The sequence below is a fragment of the Falco peregrinus genome, chromosome 1 (assembly GCF_023634155.1).
Source record: "Falco peregrinus isolate bFalPer1 chromosome 1, bFalPer1.pri, whole genome shotgun sequence".
NCBI classification, from domain to species: Eukaryota; Metazoa; Chordata; class Aves; order Falconiformes; family Falconidae; genus Falco; species Falco peregrinus.
The window spans coordinates 47277326-47297140 of NC_073721.1; the positions used below are offsets into that span (position 1 = coordinate 47277326).

At 48.5% G+C, this 19815-nt stretch overlaps 1 protein-coding gene across 6 annotated transcripts in view; it reads left to right on the top strand.

Moving 5' to 3' along the window:
- The window catches only part of KCNT1 (potassium sodium-activated channel subfamily T member 1), a 90948-nt gene that overhangs the window by 12021 nt on the left and 59112 nt on the right, over window positions 1–19815 (top strand). For all 6 annotated transcript variants that reach the window (XR_008746920.1, XM_055802559.1, XM_055802579.1 and 3 more), the window contains exon 2: window positions 4072–4251. Coding sequence is in view for 5 of the 6 variants with exons in the window: in XM_055802559.1 (XP_055658534.1) it covers window positions 4072–4251 (180 nt within the window). In the remaining variant the exon portion in view is untranslated. The remainder of the gene's footprint in view (window positions 1–4071; window positions 4252–19815) is intronic.

Below are 19815 nucleotides of genomic sequence, written 5' to 3' on the forward strand. Positions count from 1 at the left end.
CTGAGAGCTTTGGAGCTCCTGATGGTGCCTGGCAGGTTGGGGCACTTGCGTCATGCAGGTACCAGAACGTAGGATTCTGGGATCTGTTGATGACCCTGAGTGGGTTGGGGTTGGTTTGTGGTGGGAAGCAGGAGGATGCTCTGTGGTTTCTGTGGTGTGTAGCATGCAAGGAAGCAGAAGAGGAACTTGGGTTGCGTCCTTCCTCTTCTTTGACATATATAGTCAAGAATAATAACAAAAACCCTAAAATACATTGCAACAAGCTGCAAGCCCGTAGAGTTCCAACTGAAGCAAAGCTGTCTCTTGGGTACTGGGACCCCAGATAGCCTCTGGTGAGCTCCACAGGGCATGCACATTGCAGAGCCCCCATGGCCAGGCATAGCCCCAGCTGACACAAGCAGATGTGTGGGCTGTCACTGGTCTTCTGCCTGGAATCCCAGTCTCGGAGGATGGTGCTGGCAGCAGTGCAGCTTTTCTGTGTGCCCCAGGTGGAAATACAGCAAGGGAAAAATGTGATTGCGACCAGCCCACACATGAGAAAGCTTGCTGAAGAAACCCAAGGTTGGTGCAGCTCTGAGGTTCCTGCTAGAGCATGCTCCAAGGGGCAGTTGTGTTTGCTAAATGCTGGGATGGTGACTGTATCTAGCTGCAGTTTAATGGTAGGAGAGATCAATGGGGAGATCTGGTTTGAATCACATTCGGCTTGATCCCCGTTCCCGTGTTCCCAAGAGGCTGAGCAGTAGGGTGTCCCCCTCCCGGCGTGCTGATTGCTGCCGGGGAGCTGGCCAAGCTGGGGGAGAGACGGTGTCGTAGCGAGAAAGTGGAATAGTGTTGAGGTTTCCATATGCTGATTACAGCGTGCATTTTTAGTGGTACATGGTTCTGGAGGAAGGAAGGAAAGGGATGATAAAAATAAAGCTGCAGTCCTGTATTTAGCTATAAACCACTTTGGGATTTTTTTTTTCCCCCAGTAGTATTTGAAGACTATGCAATAAACAAGCTTGTTCATGCATTTTTTATTTTATGCCACTATTGCTTTGAAGAAGTAGCCGGGTTGCTGTGGCATTTCTATAGCTCAGAATCCCTATGTTTGGGCGGAGAGGAGGGTTGCAAATTCTGTGCCGATGTCAGGAGATCTCTGTGCAGTGTGTGCAGGAGCACTTTTTTCTAAGACACTGATGTGCAACAGATCTTAAAGTCACTGTGTAATTGATAGACATCTTTATCAGATAGGTGCATGCAATATTTGTGTTACTGAACTTTCATCCAGAATAAACAAATGTGCCAAATTTTTAAAATTCTGAATGATTTCATATGCGAGAATAAAAAAAGAGTATGTTCGAAATGTAGCTGCTACTGCAGATGGGAGAAAAAACTCAGATGCAAATACATAGCAGAAACTGTGTTTCCAGAGGTACTGATACAATTGGATTTTACTATAATTTCTTAACGCTAATGAAGGACAGTGGTAAATATTTGCATTGTTTCATTAATCTGACCCACGAGCTGAGGCCAAAAGAGATGGACTAATTGGGTTTGAAAAGAATCATGTGGAGTTTAAAAAAACCCAAGGACAAGTGTTTGACATTTGAAGAGGATGGTTGTGTATAGCTCTGAGCATCCTTAGCTTTCAGTGGACCTGCCTGCCTGGCCCTCAGGCAGTGGGAGCTGTGTGGAGTGCAAGACAGGCTGGCAGCTCTGTGTAAAGATGCCCTTTCCACATGGCAGTCGGTGTGGCTGTGGCCGTGCAGCTGTAGCACTTGGCCTTTCCCCTGGGAAAGCAACAACATGCTCCTTCAAATAGGCATTTAATGATCAATGGAGATGGCTGTGTGTTACAGTCTCCTTCAAATGCGATTATAATCACCCACGTTTGGAGTTAGGCACCTGGCTCCCTGCTTTAAAGTATGCTGTTTAATAAGAAAGTAGATGATTTTTAAGAATTTGTATTTTCTATCTCTGAAAGTCCAGTTGCTGTCCTGGCCTCATAGCATTAAGAAATCACAACTGGGCTGGAACTTCGCTGGGAGTGGCCTGGAGAAACGGTGCTTTTGGTGTAATTTATCATAGTTGAGGTCTAAGAGGAAAGACTTAACTGTGGGGTTTTTTGTGATTAGGTTAATGTTAGATCCTCCTTTGCAATGGGAGCTAGAGATGGTCAGCTAGATTCTGTTTGTATTAGTCAATCCAGCAGGAGTCCTTGAGTTGACAGGAGTTTGGCTTGATTTCTCTTAAAGACCATGTTTTGGATCAATGTATATCACAGAATAACCTCCCTGATGCCCAAGGCCCTGCACAGATGCGTTACTCAGTGCAGAGCCTTGGCTGCTGTGTGCATATGGCAGCTAAAAGGAATTGAAAAGCTCTGGGGGTAGAGAATTCAGTGGCAAAAATCATCAGTGAAAATCACCTGAAGCGCTGACAGTGAGCTGCGTTGCCTTCTGGGGCTGTGTTCAGCAGAAATTTTGCATGCTGGTTGCTCTTCCAGAAACTCGGAAACAATGGCTGATAAGGACTTTGGAACCTGGTCAGCTGGGAACTTATTTACAGGGGTTTGAGTTGTTAAAAGTAGAAGACAGTCTGAGGAGCCTCAGATCACATCTCTGCAGCCAGCGGCAAAGCCCCTACATTTAAAAAATACAAATAAAAAAGCTCCTTATTGCCAGTTTAGTATTAATCTGGAGCTCTTTTGCCTGTATATAGCTTATGCAGCATGTACTGGTGGCAAAGCTGTGGGAAGGCGGTAGGAGTGGGTTGGAGAGGCTTTGGGTGAGACCCTTGGAAGTACATCTGACAGGAGTTGAAGCCTTTCAGCGATTTGCCTGCTTCACACTCCAAAGTTACATGTGAGGGACAATGCATCAGCTCACTGCAGAGGCACCACATCTCCTCTTCCAAGCTCTCCCTCTCCTTCCCACTTTCCATAAAGGGTTTATGAAATCGGAGTTCCTGTCATGGCACTGATAGCTTTCACTGGTGAAGCCAGAACCCAAACAATCAGGACTTGTGAGCTTGCCGTGTGTCTGTATGCTGGCTTTACAGCATGGAATGACTTTGTTGCCTTGTGAAAGGAGGTTTCAGCTTAACCCTGATCTGTTATAATCAGTAGCTCTAGCTGACGTGGGGAGCAGTGTTGTACCCATGTTCTGGTTGGTGAATGTTGTTTGAAAAAGGAGACCTAAGACAAGCTCTTAACACTCTGAAACGGTAGTTGAGAGCTGGTTGAGTTTCACCTCTTTCCTGTGTGGCTGGGCAGGCTGCATGTAGCTGTCTGTCCAAGCAATCACCTTGGGTCTCTTCCAGGCATCGCAATCCCCCTGTCCCTTGATCGGAGACATCAGCACGCCAAGGGAGGGGTGATCTATCCTCCCGGCCACGACACTTGGCAGCTGGACAGATGACTGACTCATCAGTGTTTGCAGTTTCTCGTTTAATTACTGGGGCTGTTCAGATGATTTAAGTCCAGAGAGAAGGTTGTGCTTCTGCTTCCAGCACGGTTGTGGAGCCATTGCCTTGGCTGCCTCCCATCCGTACTTTTCTTTGTCGGGGAAGGCGGGGGGAGGCTGGGGGTGGATCTGGGCTGGGTTGTCAGCTGTACATCTATCTTGCGAGCGGTTTTATTCTCTCCTGGCGAATGGGCTTCTCCATTGGCTCCTCTTGCTCTCCGTTTTTCGCCTGCTGAAGAGCAAATGTCCTGTGCACAGCGCTGCCCTGTGCAGCGGGCTGCGGGGCGCTCCGAGGGACCGCGCTCCGCGCCGAGCCCACCCCGCCGGCCCTTCGCCTGAGGCCGGCAGAGCCCCTCGCCACTCATGCCCCCGGGGGGAGCGTTCTGCAGGGGGGGCACCGCCGCCTGCCCCGCAATGTAATCGCAGCCGGCGGGCTGCCAGCCTCTCCCGGCGCGGGGGGCGCGGTTCGGGGCAGCGCCGGGCGGCGCGTGCTGGGTGCGGGTTGCGTGGGGCCGGCCCCGGAGGAGGTGCCGGGGCGGGCGGCGGGGTTGGGCAGGGCAGGGCAGGGCGCCCCCCCCCCCCCCCCCCCCCCCCAACATTGCCGCTGCCCCCTTTTCTCCCGCAGGCTCTCGTCGCCCGGCGGCTGCGGCGACGGGGACGGCGGTGGGAGCTGCAAGAGCGGGGTCATTCTGGACATCGCCGCCCTGAAGATGACGGAGCTGGAGTCCGAGGTGCTGCCTCTGCCGCCCCGGTACCGCTTCCGCGATCTGCTGCTGGGGGACCAGACCTTCCAGAGCGACGACAGGTTCGGGGCGCACGGGGGGGACGGGGGCGTGGGGACAGACCGGGAGCAGGGGAAGGAGACAGCCACATGCCTGGGGACACACGCTCCCCGGGGCTGGGGACACACACCTGGGGCTGGGGACACGTACCTGGCACACACGCGGACACCCCCGCTCCGGGGAGGACCCCCACCGGGGGGGGAGGGGGCGGGGGGCACGGAGCTCTCCGCGGTGCTGAACAGCGCCGGTGCGGAGCTCTCCGCGGTGCTGATCCCCGCGGCGCGGAGCTCTCCGCGGTGCTGACAGCCGGCCCCGGCGCGGCGGCCTGGGGGCGCGGGGGGGTTACGGGCCCGCAGCGGCTGGCGGGCGTTGGGATGCGGGAGCGCTGGGAGTCTGTGGGCACTGGGAAGTGTGCGCAGGAGCCAGTGGGCATGCCCGGGCGAGGGGGCACTAGGATGTGCGTGGGTGTGCTGGGGATGGAGGCCAACGGGGGTGCGTGGGGGGATGCCTTGGATAGTAGGCACCGGGATCGTGTGGGTGTTCCAGAGCTGGTGGACGTGCCAGAGCTGCTGGACATCGGGAGTTGTGGGTTTACTGGGCCAGAAGACATTGAGGTGTGTGGGTGTGCTGGACAGCTTGCTGTGTCTGGGAGTCCCGTCAGGGATTGGCAAGGTTGAAAAGGGGCCACTGTCCGGGAGATGCGTGGGATACGGTTGGTGATGTGAGAGGCTGGTGAAACTCCCTGTTAAGCCCTATGCAGAGTTTGGGCTGAGCACATAGATTTATTTAGGGGGTAAGGCTCATCCAGGCTATTCTCAGAGGCTGTCTTTGCAGCAGGCGACGCTGATGGGAGTGGAGTAACTCTAAAGAGCTGCTGTGGATGTGGTACAACTCTCCCTTTGTTGCGCTGTCTAGAGAAATGGCCTTTATGGGTTGAGCACCAAGCCTGCTATTTCTGTACTGGCTGGCAGGGATTTATTACCATGTTGAGCAAGCTAAAGCAAAAGGAGCAATGGCCTGAATGGCAAGTGAATTCCATGAGCAGAGCAGTTAGATGGAGAGGGACAAGAACAACCCTCCCTTCAACTCTGTTCATATCATAAAGTTCAAGGAGCTACAGTACTAATGGGGAGTCAGTAAGATTGTCATCTTCTCCCACCAATTAATTGCATGATGTACACAGAGAGAGATGTAACTCTTGTTAAAAAAACCCACCACCTTTAATTGCTGGTGAATTAGCCTTTGGATAGCTGCTGTATATTTCATACACCTGCATCAAGGCTTTTGTGCATCTGTGTTAAAAGATAATGTCATTTTTTTAATGTGTACGGTTGTCATGCAAACAAAAAAAATTAACTGGACTTTGAGAATGTGGGATTGACAGATGTTCTAAATAAGTGTTCCTAACTTTTCTAGCTGCGTGAGAATTGATCTATCTCAAAAATGAGTCTGTAATAAAAAGCCCAGATTTCTTAACAGGCACTTAAACATTAATACAGTTTTATGGCATAACATGAGAGGTTGATAGGAAATTCTTGCTGCAGAAAATGTCTGGATTGCAGAATGTTTATGATATGGTTCATTTGGATAAGTTTGAAGTTTAGAGTTTTAACAGTTTTCATATTTAAGTATTTAAATGGATCTGAAATACAGAATCTGCAACTGCAGATTCTTTTTTCTGTGTTTCACTGGTATACCCCTTAACCTTCATTTTCCTCTAATTTGAGTGTTTCTGATTCAGAATGTCACTTTAATTCTAGTGTGGAGATACTCTGCATTATTTTGTTAAATTCATTAGCCTTGTTTCTCGAGGTATCTTTGTTTCACTGGGTTTGTGTGCTGATATTTTTAGTTGTTTGATTTTTCCCTTCATCTAGAAAACATTGAAAAGTTCACAATGTGTTTGGGAATGCAAGTCTATGAGCACACGTTTGCTATTCACATGCAGTCCTCTTGACCTCACTGGGAATTGAGGTGTGCCACTGTCATAGGCTTTTGGAAGTGTTGCTGTTAGGCTTCAGTTTCAGTCCAAGTCGTTAATGATACTGGGACCTTGCAGATGAAGCAAGTTGCTGGAGTAATTATGACTAGTAGATTAGTCTGTTCCAAATCAAATGAATAAGGAGCTGATTTAGGCTAGCGGATGAAAAGCAGAAAGCCTTTTTGCTGTGCTTATAAATACTAAGCAGCTCAGAGATATGCTTTGAAGTGCTTTGTTACAGCATTGACAGGAATGTGCTGAGGAAAATTCCTCCACATGCATAGTATGAGGAACTGTGAATGGTAAAATAGAGCACATTGGACTTACAGATGTAACACTGAAGGAAAACACCCACAGCACTAAATAACTCATTTATTTATAAAAGCAATGCTAAAAATATTAGCGTCTCAAATATCTCTTTTTGAAAAACTCCCCTAGAATGATAGCGTGCCGATGAAAGTGAGGAGGTTTCTGGGGTCAGCAGAAGCCTAAAAGGATAGGAAGCCATAGGGAATCCAGTTTTCTGCTTCTGGGGAATTAGAACTGCTTCTGTTAGAGATGTATTAATCCATCCTCATCACAGAGGATGCTGAGGAGACACCAGCACTGGGCTTAGATGAGAGAATGAGGTAATGCTGGAGCTTGAGGAGACAAGAGCTTGCTGGAACAAGTAGATAATTAGAGAGCTGTGGTATAACAGGAACAGAGAGCGTGTCCAGATAACCCAAGGAACTGTAAGGACTAACCAGTGAATATGAGGTGGAATAAGTAAAATAGGCTGCTCCTGGGGAATTAGAACTGCTTCTGTTAGAGATGTATTAATCCATCCTCATCACAGAGGATGCTGAGGAGACACCAGCACTGGGCTTAGATGAGAGAATGAGGTAATGCTGGAGCTTGAGGAGACAAGAGCTTGCTGGAACAAGTAGATAATTAGAGAGCTGTGGTATAACAGGAACAGAGAGCGTGTCCAGATAACCCAAGGAACTGTAAGGACTAACCAGTGAATATGAGGTGGAATAAGTAAAATAGGCTGCTCCTACTTTCCTGTCCTTTTTAGAATGCAAAAGGCGAAGGCAGTCAGGCTAACTAAGCAGGGCTTACTCTTGGGCAGGTAGGCTGATTGACATGAGAATTAAAATAATACTTTGAATGTTGTGTGAAGGATGGTAATAAATCAACCAGGAAGCAAACAGGAAAAGACTGGCTAGAAGAGGAATGGGGAAGGTAAATGGATTTGTGCAACAGAGGGAGAAAAGCCTAATGGCAAGCAAATCTAGAGTTGTCAAATGGAAGATGGAGGTGCTTCTTCCAACATCTTCTTATTCATCTTTGAAATCACCACCGTGAGGCATCTGGAAGACTTGGCTGAGCTGTATTTCAGTGCAGTACAACTCTGTTTAAACACCATGCTTGACTTTTTTACAAGGCAGGTCTTTAGGTTCTAGAAACAGGATTAACTGTGATTTGGCTCTGAGTTTCCAGAGGACGCAAACAGTTGTTTCAGGGCATAAATGTGACTTACAGGAACTGGAGGTAATTTCTCCTTTGGGGAGAGAAGGTTCTTTTGGGGAACATTGCAGTTGCCTCAGTTGTCTGGCATAAGTCCTGTCTGGTTCAGAAGTTTCTTTTCCTCTTTTTGGAAGGTTTTGTCAATGTTAATACTGGGAGAAAAAGATCTTTTCTGCTCTCTTATGGCAGTATTGCGTTTTTCATCTCACTGATGTTTTGCTGTCATGAAAGCACTCAGAACCACTGGAATATAGTGGTAAAGGCAGAGGTTAAGATGTCAAGCCTGTAACAAAAAGAAGGTGAAGAACTGGGGGCACAAAACCTGCTTGTGCCTGGCTTCCCTTTCATGTGCTTGGCACATGATTCCTCTGTCCACGGGAATCCTCCAGGCACAGGTACCTGTGTGTGTAGGAGCAAGGCCAAGGGGTGCTGGTGGAAGGGGGAAGGAGCTGAATGCAGCATCCCATGGATGCTGCAAGTTTGGGCTCTGTCAGGAAGGCTTCTGTTCTGAAGTAATACTGGTATTTGCTGATGAAAGGCAGCTGAGAAAGCACATCTGCTGAATTGATAAATATTGTTTTATACCACAAGCTGTGGCATTCCTTTGATCTTTGCTGTCCTGACTATGGCAGTTTTTGATCTGCATTCTCTTTTCTTGGACAGTGCTGACAACTGGGTTGAGGCATGTATAAAAAAAGCCCATAAATAAAATTAAACTGTATCTCAGAGAAGTGCCATTAGAAGCTTATTTGTTGCCTAATTTAAATAGTCTGAATACTTTCCAGAAAATCGTCATTAGATGCCACAGTCCTATTTACAGTAGCAAAAAGTAATGGATGTCACTTTGATTAAGTGCATTTTTCTGAGGCTAATTATCAGCAAAGAATCATTTTGATGGATGGGGATGTTTGGAAAAGCTGCCTGTGCAGACAAATTCAGTGACAACTCTATAAAAATTTTAACATCTCCTGTTTCAAATCAAAGATTTTTTGAATGTTGCATAACCAAGAAAAGAGAGGCTTTGAACAACTGGGGCGAATTCTTTTTTAAGTTTCTACTTCAGGGTTAGATAGCTTTGGAAAACTTCTTAGTCTGTTAACTGAGATCTGGTCTTTGCATCTTGAATTTGTCACTGAGTGGTGGCTCTAAATCATAGGTTGGATTATACTTGGCACAAACAAACTGGAGTGCTGAAATATTAGGCTTATAGGATCTTATCCTTTCAGTTTTCATGCTAACATGCCCCAAGTGACTTCCTCATCAAATGCATCATTACATTAATGGAGCTGGGCAGTTTTGTGTCCCTGTGTCAGGTTCCTTGAATATGTCTGTGGCTGAATCCCTACTTCATTGCCATTTGATTTAATGGGCAATTTTTCTCATTTTATTTGGAAGATGCAGATGCTAATTTGAAAATTCCTGTCTGTTTCCAGAAGTTAGAGACATTTATTTCTGTGGTGGTGAGCTAATGGCCAGTGGTTTAGGTTCTGGACTGCAATGTCTGTTCAGGCTGTACCATCTGCGCTTGTGAAAGTTTGTACTTGGATTTAGGAGATCCAGCTCTGATGCCTGTGTGCCACAGATTCCCTCTGGTGAAGGCTTTTCATCTCCCAGCAGTTTGATCCCTTGCTTGTGAAAGCAGGATAAAGGTATTTATTGTCTAATGCCCATCCTTCAAGAGGGTGTTAAGACCCAGTCTCCCACCAGCGCTTTGTGCGGAATCTCTCAAGGAGTGACTCAGTCTCAGCTGTGATGTGTGAGCCCAGCTCCAAACCAAGTGATAAATAACACTGGTGAAGATGGTGGGATCCAAACCAGAAACTTAGGAGTGCCTGTGTGACCACTTGAATTGAATTGCTTCTCCTTTGCTTTTGCCACCTGGCAAAGCAAAAGCAAAACATTTATTAATTGGATTAGGCTGTTTTCCTGAGTCAATGCTTTGTTGGAAAGTTTCTGTCTGCCAGTACCCAAGCAAGTGTGTACTTGCAGCTGCTCCTGAAAGCTCAGCCAGCCTGCAGCAGTACCACTGCTTCTGGTTGGAGGGATTGCTGCTCGGTGTGGGCTGCTGCTGATCCAGGCAAGTGACATATACTGGTGTGGCTCTTTCCAAAGCAGATGCCTACAGCTGTGTCACCAAAGCTATGGACAAGACCAAGCTGAGTCCCCAGGTGCCAGCTAAGTTGTTGGAGATGCTGCCAGCCAGGAACACTAGAGCTTAGGGGGGCAGACAGTATACACTGCACTGCTCTGATGGGGCTCATTCCTACTCTCTGAATGAGGGGGCAGGATCATCCCAGACCACCAGTCATCCCGCATGGCTCTTCTGAAGCACGGTGCCTTAGGTCCAAAGTAGCAGAGCTTGTAGCAGTGTAGAGAAAAAGCACCTGGGGTAGGGTGTTGACCTACTTTAATCTGCTGCCAGTCCCATCCACTGTCTTGCATGGAGGAGTAACCAGGAAGCCTGCACTCTGCAGTCCTGGGTGGTCAGGTCCTCTCCAGCGAGGGGGGCTGCAGCAGGTCCTCTCGCTTCACAAAGGCAAAATCAACATATGTTGCCGCTGGATTCCTCAGCCCGGCTCCAGATGGGATACACTGGGGTGAAGAGCATGTTGGAAGCCTGGGGCAGTTTTATACAAAGGATTTGCGTTCTCTTGTGTTTGTAGATATTTTTCTTTTAATGATAGATAACATCTTAAATTGTGATTTGCTTTTTCAGTTGTTCTGAAAGGCTGCAGTGATGATTACTAATGCGATGTCTTAATTGAAGTGCTGTTTGGAGTTTTAAAAATGGTTATTTCCTTGTAGCAATTTGTTTGCCTTTGAGTAGTCATCTTAAGTCAGGAACCCCTGGACATCAACAGGAATATTAGAAAAGTTATGAAAGTCATAGAGTAAGAGAAGAAATACACTTCTCTCATAATTATATCTATTATTTTATAAAAGAATGTCATTACTCTTTTCAGGGATATTGGTTTTTTTGTCAGTAATGGACCCTTGCTAGTAATAAACATAAGTGCATGTAGCAGTCTGGTGGAATGAGTGGAGATATCCCTGGAGTGCTGCAGTATGTACAGCTGTGCCCTGATGAAAAGGAAGAACAACACTGATTTTCAGTTATTTAGCACAATTTAACACTATGGGCTCGAGTTTCCATCCCTCCCTGGTGTATTTTTTTCAGTTTATTTTTTCAGTTTCGTTTCTATTCAATTTATTGGGAGGCTGGGCTTGAAAGGGAAAGTGGTGTGTACCGTGTTTCATGAGAGTACCTGCCCCAGTGAAGGGCAAAGCACGAGCAAAGGTGGCAGAGGGCCAGGTCCCTGCTGAGGGCAGTGGGTGTAGTCCCGGCAGAGACTTACGCCAGCTGAGGATCTGTTTTTTTGGCTCATGTTGTGTGCAAGAGCAAAGGGGAAGGGCAGGGCCATGGGGAGGAGTGACAGCCCTTAATCTAGCAGCAAGCGCCCGGTCTCCAGGCACCCTGTGAGGTGGGCATGCTGTCAGGGGATCACTTGGGTGGCTGACATTGGCCTTGCTGAAGGAAAACGAAACACTGGCTAAATAAGCATTTTTACTCCCCTCGACCAGTTGTACAGGACACACAGAAAGTCCTAATGGAAAACTTTTCCTGCAGTGAAACTGAGGAAATGGAGTGCAGAGTGGCATGGAAAATGTTGAAGTCTTGGGTCGTGCCGTGGTTAGCTGGGGCAAATCTCCTTCCACGTGTTCTTGGCTTGAGACTGAAGCCTGGTGGGGACATTGCCAGTGTCTCCTGGTGCAGCTTTCTGCCTGGGACCTGCTGGAGCTCCAGTGCTCAGATAGATGGCTGCTTCAAGTTGCTGGTAAAGAGCAGAGAACAGAAATCACCTGCAAGCCAGTGGAAGAAACTTGGTTACATGTAAGACCTTGGCACAGATCTACAAGGGATGTGGGTCCCTTTTGCACCAGGGAAGCATCATGAATGTCAGTCTGTGTCCACAGGTCTGGTAAAGAAACAATGATATTTGTCATCGGAGCAAAACCCTGTGCCTGCAGAAATCAATGGGAGCGTTGCCATTGGCTTGGGTGAGGGTGGAGGGTCAGGCTGAGACCAAAGCTGTCACCGCTGCTGTGGTGACAGTGTGAGAAACAGCTTGGCAGCTGGAGCTGTAATTGCAGAGAATGCATTAAATTTTTCTGCTATGTTTTCCCACCACTTTGTCTCATCACAGTTGCATCTTTGTTCCCAAGGGAAATAATTTATTGCTGTTCTGAAGGTGGTGCTCATTCCTTTTCTTCTGCACAAACTGTTCGGTGGCTGCCTGCATGTAGGGAGCTCAGGCATCCCGCGCTCACAGCCTCGGGGGAGATGGGGGCTTGACTCCTGCCGCACCATCGCTGCCTTCTGCAGCCAGCCCTGTCCTAATGCTGGCTCTGCTTGGGTGTGATCTGCTCCCTTGTTAGACCCTTGTGTGGTCATGGTAAAAGAGATCACAAGCAGAGCCTAAATAAATTGGTTAGTGAACTCCCCCTCCTCCGCCCCATACATTCTGCTGTAAGGCAAAGCATCTCAGAGACTTCATTTTGTGGTAGGCTATGCAGCAGAGGGGTTTAGAGAGGAATAAAAGGCCTGAAATTTGAATCAAAACATCTCTGTTTCTAAGAAGTTCCACCAATAGAGAGGATTAATTCTTTATTGTCTACTGTTTTCAGCTCTGCTTATCAAGAGACACGTGAACACATTGCCTGCCGAAGCCCGGCGGCTAATGCAGATTTCCTTGCCGCTGCTCCACTGGCACTTTCTTGGATCCATAGCAAGGGTGTAGGTATTAATTTGCAAAGAAAATAGCTCATATTCCTCCTGACTGAGGGCTCATATAGGTCATACAGGCACTGTCCAGATCATCCTGCCAGCTCCCTACAGAACTGTGCTGGCCGCAGCTTGCCTGCAAAAGGCTGGCAGTGCAGGCTGCTGGGCAGTGCAAGGCTTGGCAGCACCAGCCTCCAAGTCCCTGAATCTGGAGATTTCTTCTGTTACCACTCTATTAATTTGCTGCATTGCTGCAATAAAAATAATTTTATCTTCCATTCTTGCTTATCTTTCAGAGAGTTCAGAGTTTAGATTACATTGCTCCATCGTACTTTGTGTAAAATGATGATGTTGAATTTCATCTGCTATCATGACCTTATTTCTTTTCTTTGTGGAGCATTTAGTTGCCATTTGCACCAATTCACGGCGGGCTGCTGTACTGCAGGGACATGATCAAAGTCCAACCTGCTAGAGAAGGCAGGTCCCTGGGGGTGAAGGTCTGTGGGGAGGTGGCAGTCTCTGCTCTCCTGTCTTGTCCCCACAACCTCATTGTGGGTGTCTTAAAATCTCCCCTGCATAGCCAGAGGGCTGGGAGGAGGTTTCCAGGGTTGCAGGTCCCCTGGATAGGCTTCAGCATGCCCCCTTCAATTATTCTGGTTCATAAATAATCAATAATGAAGGAGTTTGTGGTGATAGAGTTGAAATATGGGGCTTAAGTCTCAGTGGGACAGATAGGTTGTGGACATTAGCAAGTTACTAGCAGATTAAAGAAAAAAAAAAAAAAGGCTTTCCAAACCTCTCAAACTGAGAAAACCTGTCCCTTCAAGCAGGAAGCCTGTAGCAGTGGGCAAAGCAAGGCTTTGCAACAGTTAGCTTGCAGGCATTTTAAAGAGTTGTCTTCTGTTCTAAAACTACATCAGACTTTTGTTGCAGGGGGCAGGTGCACTCTGCAAGGCTGTCCACAGCGTTCTGGAAGAACTCCAGGAGCTCTGAGTTGGCTTTGCCTCTTTGGACTGGTACCGGGGCCCCAGCTGCATGGTCTTGCTTATGTCTTCTTCCTAAATACAGACCATCTGGTTCTCCTCTGATCATCTTTCGTCAAGAGTCTGTCTGGGGCCATGCTGTTTGCTGACAAACAGGACACAGAAGCGATGTTCTGTGAGTGGAAGCTGTAAAGCGAAGTCTGCAGACAGGCAAAACACATCGGGACTGTGACATCTTCGAAGCACGCACTCTGTGGTTAGTTCCTGGGTGCTGGGTGCAAGCCTTCTGCTTCAGGAATGAATGTTTCTGCAGTCAGATGGTATTTGCTGCGTGTGAGGTACCTGTACACAGGCGTTTTTTCCTTTGATTTTTCTATTTTCTATGTTTTTCTATGATTTTTTTCCCCATTGAATAGGATCCCTCTTGCAATGGAGAGGGTGCATCTCGCTCATGCTCCCTCCAATCCTATGTCATCGTTGTTTTTCTCTGCCTGCTTTTTTGCAGCAGTTGTGTGGGCGTGCATATACGCGTAGCATGATGTAGAAGTAGCCACGGCCACAGCCTTTGGGAGTTCAGAGCCAGGCCAGGATGTGGGTGCAGCCGGAGCGAAGGAAGGAAGGAGGAATTGTGCTGGAAGCTGAGGATAACAGCATATGCTGAAGCGAGCCCATTACCGGTGGGCAGCTCGTGGGGTCAGCTGGGTAAGACAAGGAGTGAAACAGCAATTAATTAAATGAGCGAGATAAGCGATTTGCTTCAAGGGTGCAAGACTGAAGTGTGGTGAGACGGGGGACATGCGCAGTGAGGTGTTGCCTTGGTGAAGCCAAGAGGTTCATTCACCTCTTCTCTTTGCAGGGTTGTTGTTTTGGTTAATGTCTTGCCTGTTGTGAGCTAAAAAATAGGGAGAGCTGGTCTTGTACTTGAATGTGTTAGTTTAGAAATAACCTGCTTTTGCTTGGTGTGCAACTGCTGCTTGCAAAGTTGGGTGCTGGTGCAGTGGTGGCTGCCTCACAGCGGCATGCTGCTGCGTGCCTCGGTGTGCTCGGGCAGGATGGAACCAATGCTCCCCTGGCTGCCTGGCGTTGGAGCTGCTCCCAGTTGTGGTGTGGGGAGCAGCACTGAGTCCTCACCTCTTCCCTCAGGGAGCAGAGCAGCCTTGCACTACCCAGGAGGGGTTTGTGTCCCCAGGTGGGGCATTGGGTGTTGCATGAAACTGATGGAGAAGAGTGCAGGGGTTCGCTGTGGCCATTGCAAACCCCCTTTGCTTGCTTGGGGGTGCCCATCTTGGACACGAGCTACTTTCTCACCCACGTGGCATCGCTCCCCTGACCCGTGCAGGGCTGTCCAGTGTCTGACCCTAACCCTGTGCCCTGCCACAGTTGGTTTGCCGAGTCGGATTTCACATCTACTGTTGTCAACAGTTTCTTTGTCACAGATGATTTTTGCTGCTGCTCTTTCAAAATACTGTGGTAGAGCCCTCTTGAGGACAACACAAAAATGATTCCTAGCCAACAAAACTCTCCAAACCCAGGGCAAAATTGTGATTTCATTTTTCCTTCCAGGAGTCTTCCCTCTCACCTGTCTTCTGGATTTTGGTAGTAGCTTTGTATAAAGCTGACTGGTGTGGTGCGTTTGTGTGTGAGATGCTGGATATGCTGCCTGTGGAGTGTGGGGGGATGTGGAGGGGTACGTCCGTGTCTCCTGTCTGGGCAGCAGTCCTTGTGCTCCCCCTGCACCCACCCTGATCCTGCCTGGGAATGTGCGGGGCTCCTGAGGAAGGTGCTGTCATCCTTCCGTTGAAACTCTTGGAGTTAAATGTGGGCCTGCAGGTTGTATCCCCTCTTCCTCTTGTGCTGCTTGCTCTTCGTCACACGCTGGTCCTGGTTTGCAGAGCACCGTGACGAATTCCTTGCTCCAGGCTGGGGCTTGTTGCTTTCCTGCAACACGGCATGGACATGGATACGGTGTGACTGTCAGCCTCTGCTGTCCGGTACAACAGCAGGCTTTTTAAAAAAAGTTTCATTTTAAGGTTGGGTGAACCCCCCCACATCATCTGTGATTGATCTGTGATGGAGATTGGCTGGATTTTCTTCGGTTTGGGTGGTGGTGATGCGAACACCCGTGTGTGGCGATGCCCATGCTCTCCGCTTTGCAGGCTGTGGCTCCTGCGGTGCCTCGCGCAGCTTGTTTGGGCTCCGTGCTGCTCAGACCCGCTCACCAGCCGGCGGGCTGGTGTCGCCGCCATCCACGAGTGCTGCAGATCGGCACGGCAGCAGGTCTGCGGCGTCTTCGGGAAGGAACCGTGGGGGAGTGCAGCGGGGAGGCTGCGGAGCGAGTGCCGGTACTACAGCGGCTGTGTTTGGATTAGTGACTCTGCCGCGTTTCCTGCAGCCCACGCAGGCTCCCGCAGGAGCGGGAGTGTTGCTCTGCAAATTTAGCAGCTACCTTTAGCAGAGAGCAATTACTTTTTGGGCTGTGGGTAGACTCATCGAGCCTTTCTGTGTGTCTCATACCCATTCCTGGTATGCCGGTGGTGACTATTAGCAAAGCCATTACTTTGGTTGAGCTTTGCTGCAATCAGTTTCTGACTTCAGATCGATACAAGCAGATTCATTTGAGAATTGGACTCCAAATGCTGTGCTGCTGCTTTGCCCTGGCTGGCCCTCTGTGAGCCTTGGCCACGGGTCAGTGCCCCTGTGAATCCAGCACCCATGGCTGGGGTGCCAAGCAGCAGTTCGAGCATGAAGCACAAACACCATGGCTCAGTGGCAGAGTGCATGCTAGCTCCCCGATGGCAGGAGCTGTCAAGAAAAATGTCTCCGCTGTCTAGGAGAGAGGAATGTTTCTGGGGAGCAGGTGGTGAAGATGTTTAGCAAATGTCAGCTTGAGACCTTGCCATCCTGTGGGCAGAAGTGACATTGCTGAGAAATGTGTTATCCTGTCAGAAAGCAGCAAAAACTCCACCAGCTACATGTTTACGAGCAAGGCAGGCCTTTGCCAAAAGCGGGTGTTTTTCTACCCCTGAGACTCATGGAGTGAGAGCTCCTCGGAGCAGTGGGAATCCTGCTCCTGCATGGGCGGAGGCTGAAGGCAGGAGCCCCCGGCACCAGGCAGACAGGGCATTGCGGTCCCTCCTGGGCAAAGGCTGCCAGCCTCTGCTGACCCCTGAGCCACGGCTCCTACCATCTCTTCTGTTTGTTTTTTTTTTTTTTCCTCCCTTGGCTCCTCTCTAGGTTTTAGCAAGAAGCAGCCTCTAAGCTTCCCCCTACCTCTGCTCAGGAGCCTGGAGCTGCTCTGCAGGGGTGGTGGGACCATCCCCGCCCCCCCCCCCCCGCTTCCCCTTCTGCACTGAGCAGGGACCGGGCAGGGCAATGCCAGAGGAGCAGCTCCGGCGAGATGCAGGTGCCTCCGACTGATGAGTGAGGCTTGGCCTTGCGACTCATCTAACTTGGGTGTTGACGGAGCTCGGGCAGCTGGGGCTCAGCGAGTGCTGCCGGCTATCACCGACCCTGACGCATTATCTGTTTTTACCGGAGCGATCGGGCAGCTTGTGCCCTGCTGCAGGCGGAGAGGAAGCCAATGGGCTCCGTCTAGACATTGTCTCAAGTCTTCTCCTGGCTCAACTGAGTTAGGCTTCTATTACTGTTGGGACATAAGCATCTGGCCAAGCCATGCTACTGTATTTCTGAATGCCTTAATCAATCCCCTAGAGCTGTTTAATTCCAAAGTGGCCTTACTCCGTGCAGTGGGCTATTTTGTATGTGAGCAAAAAAGCTTAAGCTGAAAGGTTTCCTGCAGACAGGTGTTAAATGCAGTTTTTCAAAGCTAAAACACCATCTGAAACTTCTCCTTTTAGACCAGTTATGGATGTGATAGCATGACTGGGAGTGGGGAGAGCTGCAGGGACCGAAAGAAACTCATTTGCACAGTGTCCACATGTCAACGTGCGAAGCACATAATTACGTCTGGGCTAATAGCTCCATATGGGAGTACTGTTTGAAAAATTTCTAATTTAATGAAATGGGTAGTAATTGGTTATTAGAAGAGAGTTTAATTGAAATAATTGGCATGGACACTAGTGTGCTAATTTAGTTTGGTATTTATATTGCACAGTCACAGTGTTTGTTCAAGGACAGAGAAATGGGTATTAGGTGGTGCCCGTATTTCTCAGCAAGAAGTTACAGCTGGTCTCAGGAAAGACATTTATTCAAGGAAGCTATTTAGTCACTGTTCTTGAGCTTGGATTTTGAAGATGGATTTGCTTCATTACAGTTTGATGCAATTACACCCACGCTGCTGAGAGTGAAGGCCTCCTCTGACACTTCAGTTCCCACTTTGGATGACTTGAGATTGGTCTTTCTAGCCATCCGGAGCAGCTCCAGCTCCCTGGCACAGGGATGTACCCTTCCTGAGGTGCTCACACACACATGCATGCATGAGTGTGCTCGCCCACATGCCGGCACACAGGCAAGAGTGGGGACGTTCATCTTCTCTTTACACCCCTTCATCCCCGCTTGCCTGAAGTTCCTCAGGACCTGCACACATGGCATCAGTTCCAGCTCAGTAAATCGGCACCGTGAGGTTTTCCAATGTGGAGAAGGACTTTATAGTTTCGTTTCAGAGGGGAGATCTCTCACGTTGCCATCTCAGAGCTGTCATACAGGGATTGTCATGAACTGGGAGGCTCTGTGGTAGAAGTTAGTAATCTGTCAGGTCACTGGCAGCGGTACATGGTGAAGAGCTGGTGACACAAAGAGCCATTACATCTCATCAGCTTCTTCCAGAGCTGACATTCAACAATTGTTCCTTTTCATCTTTCTCCAAAGTGCTTTTAAAACTTGATATTGCCACTTTGTTTGGATTCTTCCACGCAGTATCTGCACTTAGAACTGCCCAGTGCTGATGGAGAGGTTTATTGCCAGCAGCTATTGTGCTAAAATTGAGAGGAAAAACAATTCATAGTCGGCTTGGGTTAGAGTCTCTAATGGGAGATATTTCTTTCTTGCTAAGAACTTGGAAATGCATTTTAATGCCAGATGCAGTGCTCTGTGGCTAAGAAATATTCACCCTTCTAGGGTTCAGCTGTACAAATACTTCTGCTTGCAGACCTGTGCAAAACACGTTGCACGTGTATGAAGCATGGGTGCCTTCCCAATGGTGGGAGTGAAAAAAACCCTACCCAACAAAAGCAAGGGAAAAAAAAAAAAAAAAAAAAAAAAAAAGCAAAGCCCAGGATTTTCCAAGAGAAGCTAGTGATGCACTTTGCCCCAGGAAGGCATCTGGCTTTGGGTGTAAGGGCAAGGTTTGTTCATCAGGTGAGTGTGCCGATGCGGGTGGCACTATGCCAGGCACTTTGCCCTGCTGGATGAAGCTGGCATCCACACCCCCAGTGATTGATTTGCCATTGTCTGGTGTGTCACCGAGCCCCCGAGGGACTGCGCTGCTTCAGGGGGAGAAGCTGGGGGAACATGGATCAAGCTTTTAGTGGGAGGGAGAAGCCAAAGGAGGGACACTCATCTCTGTTGCAGGGAATCACGAAAGACTGAGATGAAATGCATGTCTAGATGAGTCTCTTGCCATTTCCCAGCATTGTGGGTCCTTTCTCATGTGCTGCTGTGATCTCCATTTGCCTTTTGAAGGAGGATGATTCAGAGAGGTACAGCAGGTGCTGTGATCCAATGCTGTGTGTGTTAGTGAGTGCGGAAGAGCACTGAGATCTGTTTTGGGGCCCGATGGCTGCTTCTCTTGAGCAGCTTTTGAGAACTGGAACAATTATCCCACCTTTCAAGGCCTTTTTCCCCCCCTAAGCTGCCCTCTTTCCCACTACCAGATCTTAGGCAGAGAAGGGAGTACTGCTGAACCTGCTGGTGCAGATATTAACACAACCATCTTATAATTTAATCGTGATTCCATTAAACACCTTAATGATCAGAGAGTTTCTCACTTGGTTTAATGGACTCTTTTCCAAATGGTAAGGCTGCAAGATCAAACACTTGTTATAAATGTCTGTTTAATAAACAATCTTCCTTCCTAAAAGCTTCTGCCTGGCCAGCAGGAATATAAATGGAGAGGGTGGTGTTTGCAGTTCAGTCTTTAAGGAGACACTGTGTAAAAGATTGGAGCCTATTCCTTTTTATTTTTGTGTGTCTTTATATGAGAGATGAGAAAGGGCCAGGACGTGGTTGTTTTTTTTTTTTTTTAAAGTGTGCTTTTTACTGTAAATATATGAGGAAGTCGAGACCCAGCATCTGTGAAATAGCATCTGCTGTCAGACCGACTCCTGGAGTGGATATTCCCTTTCCAACAGATGATTTGGTCATGGGAGTT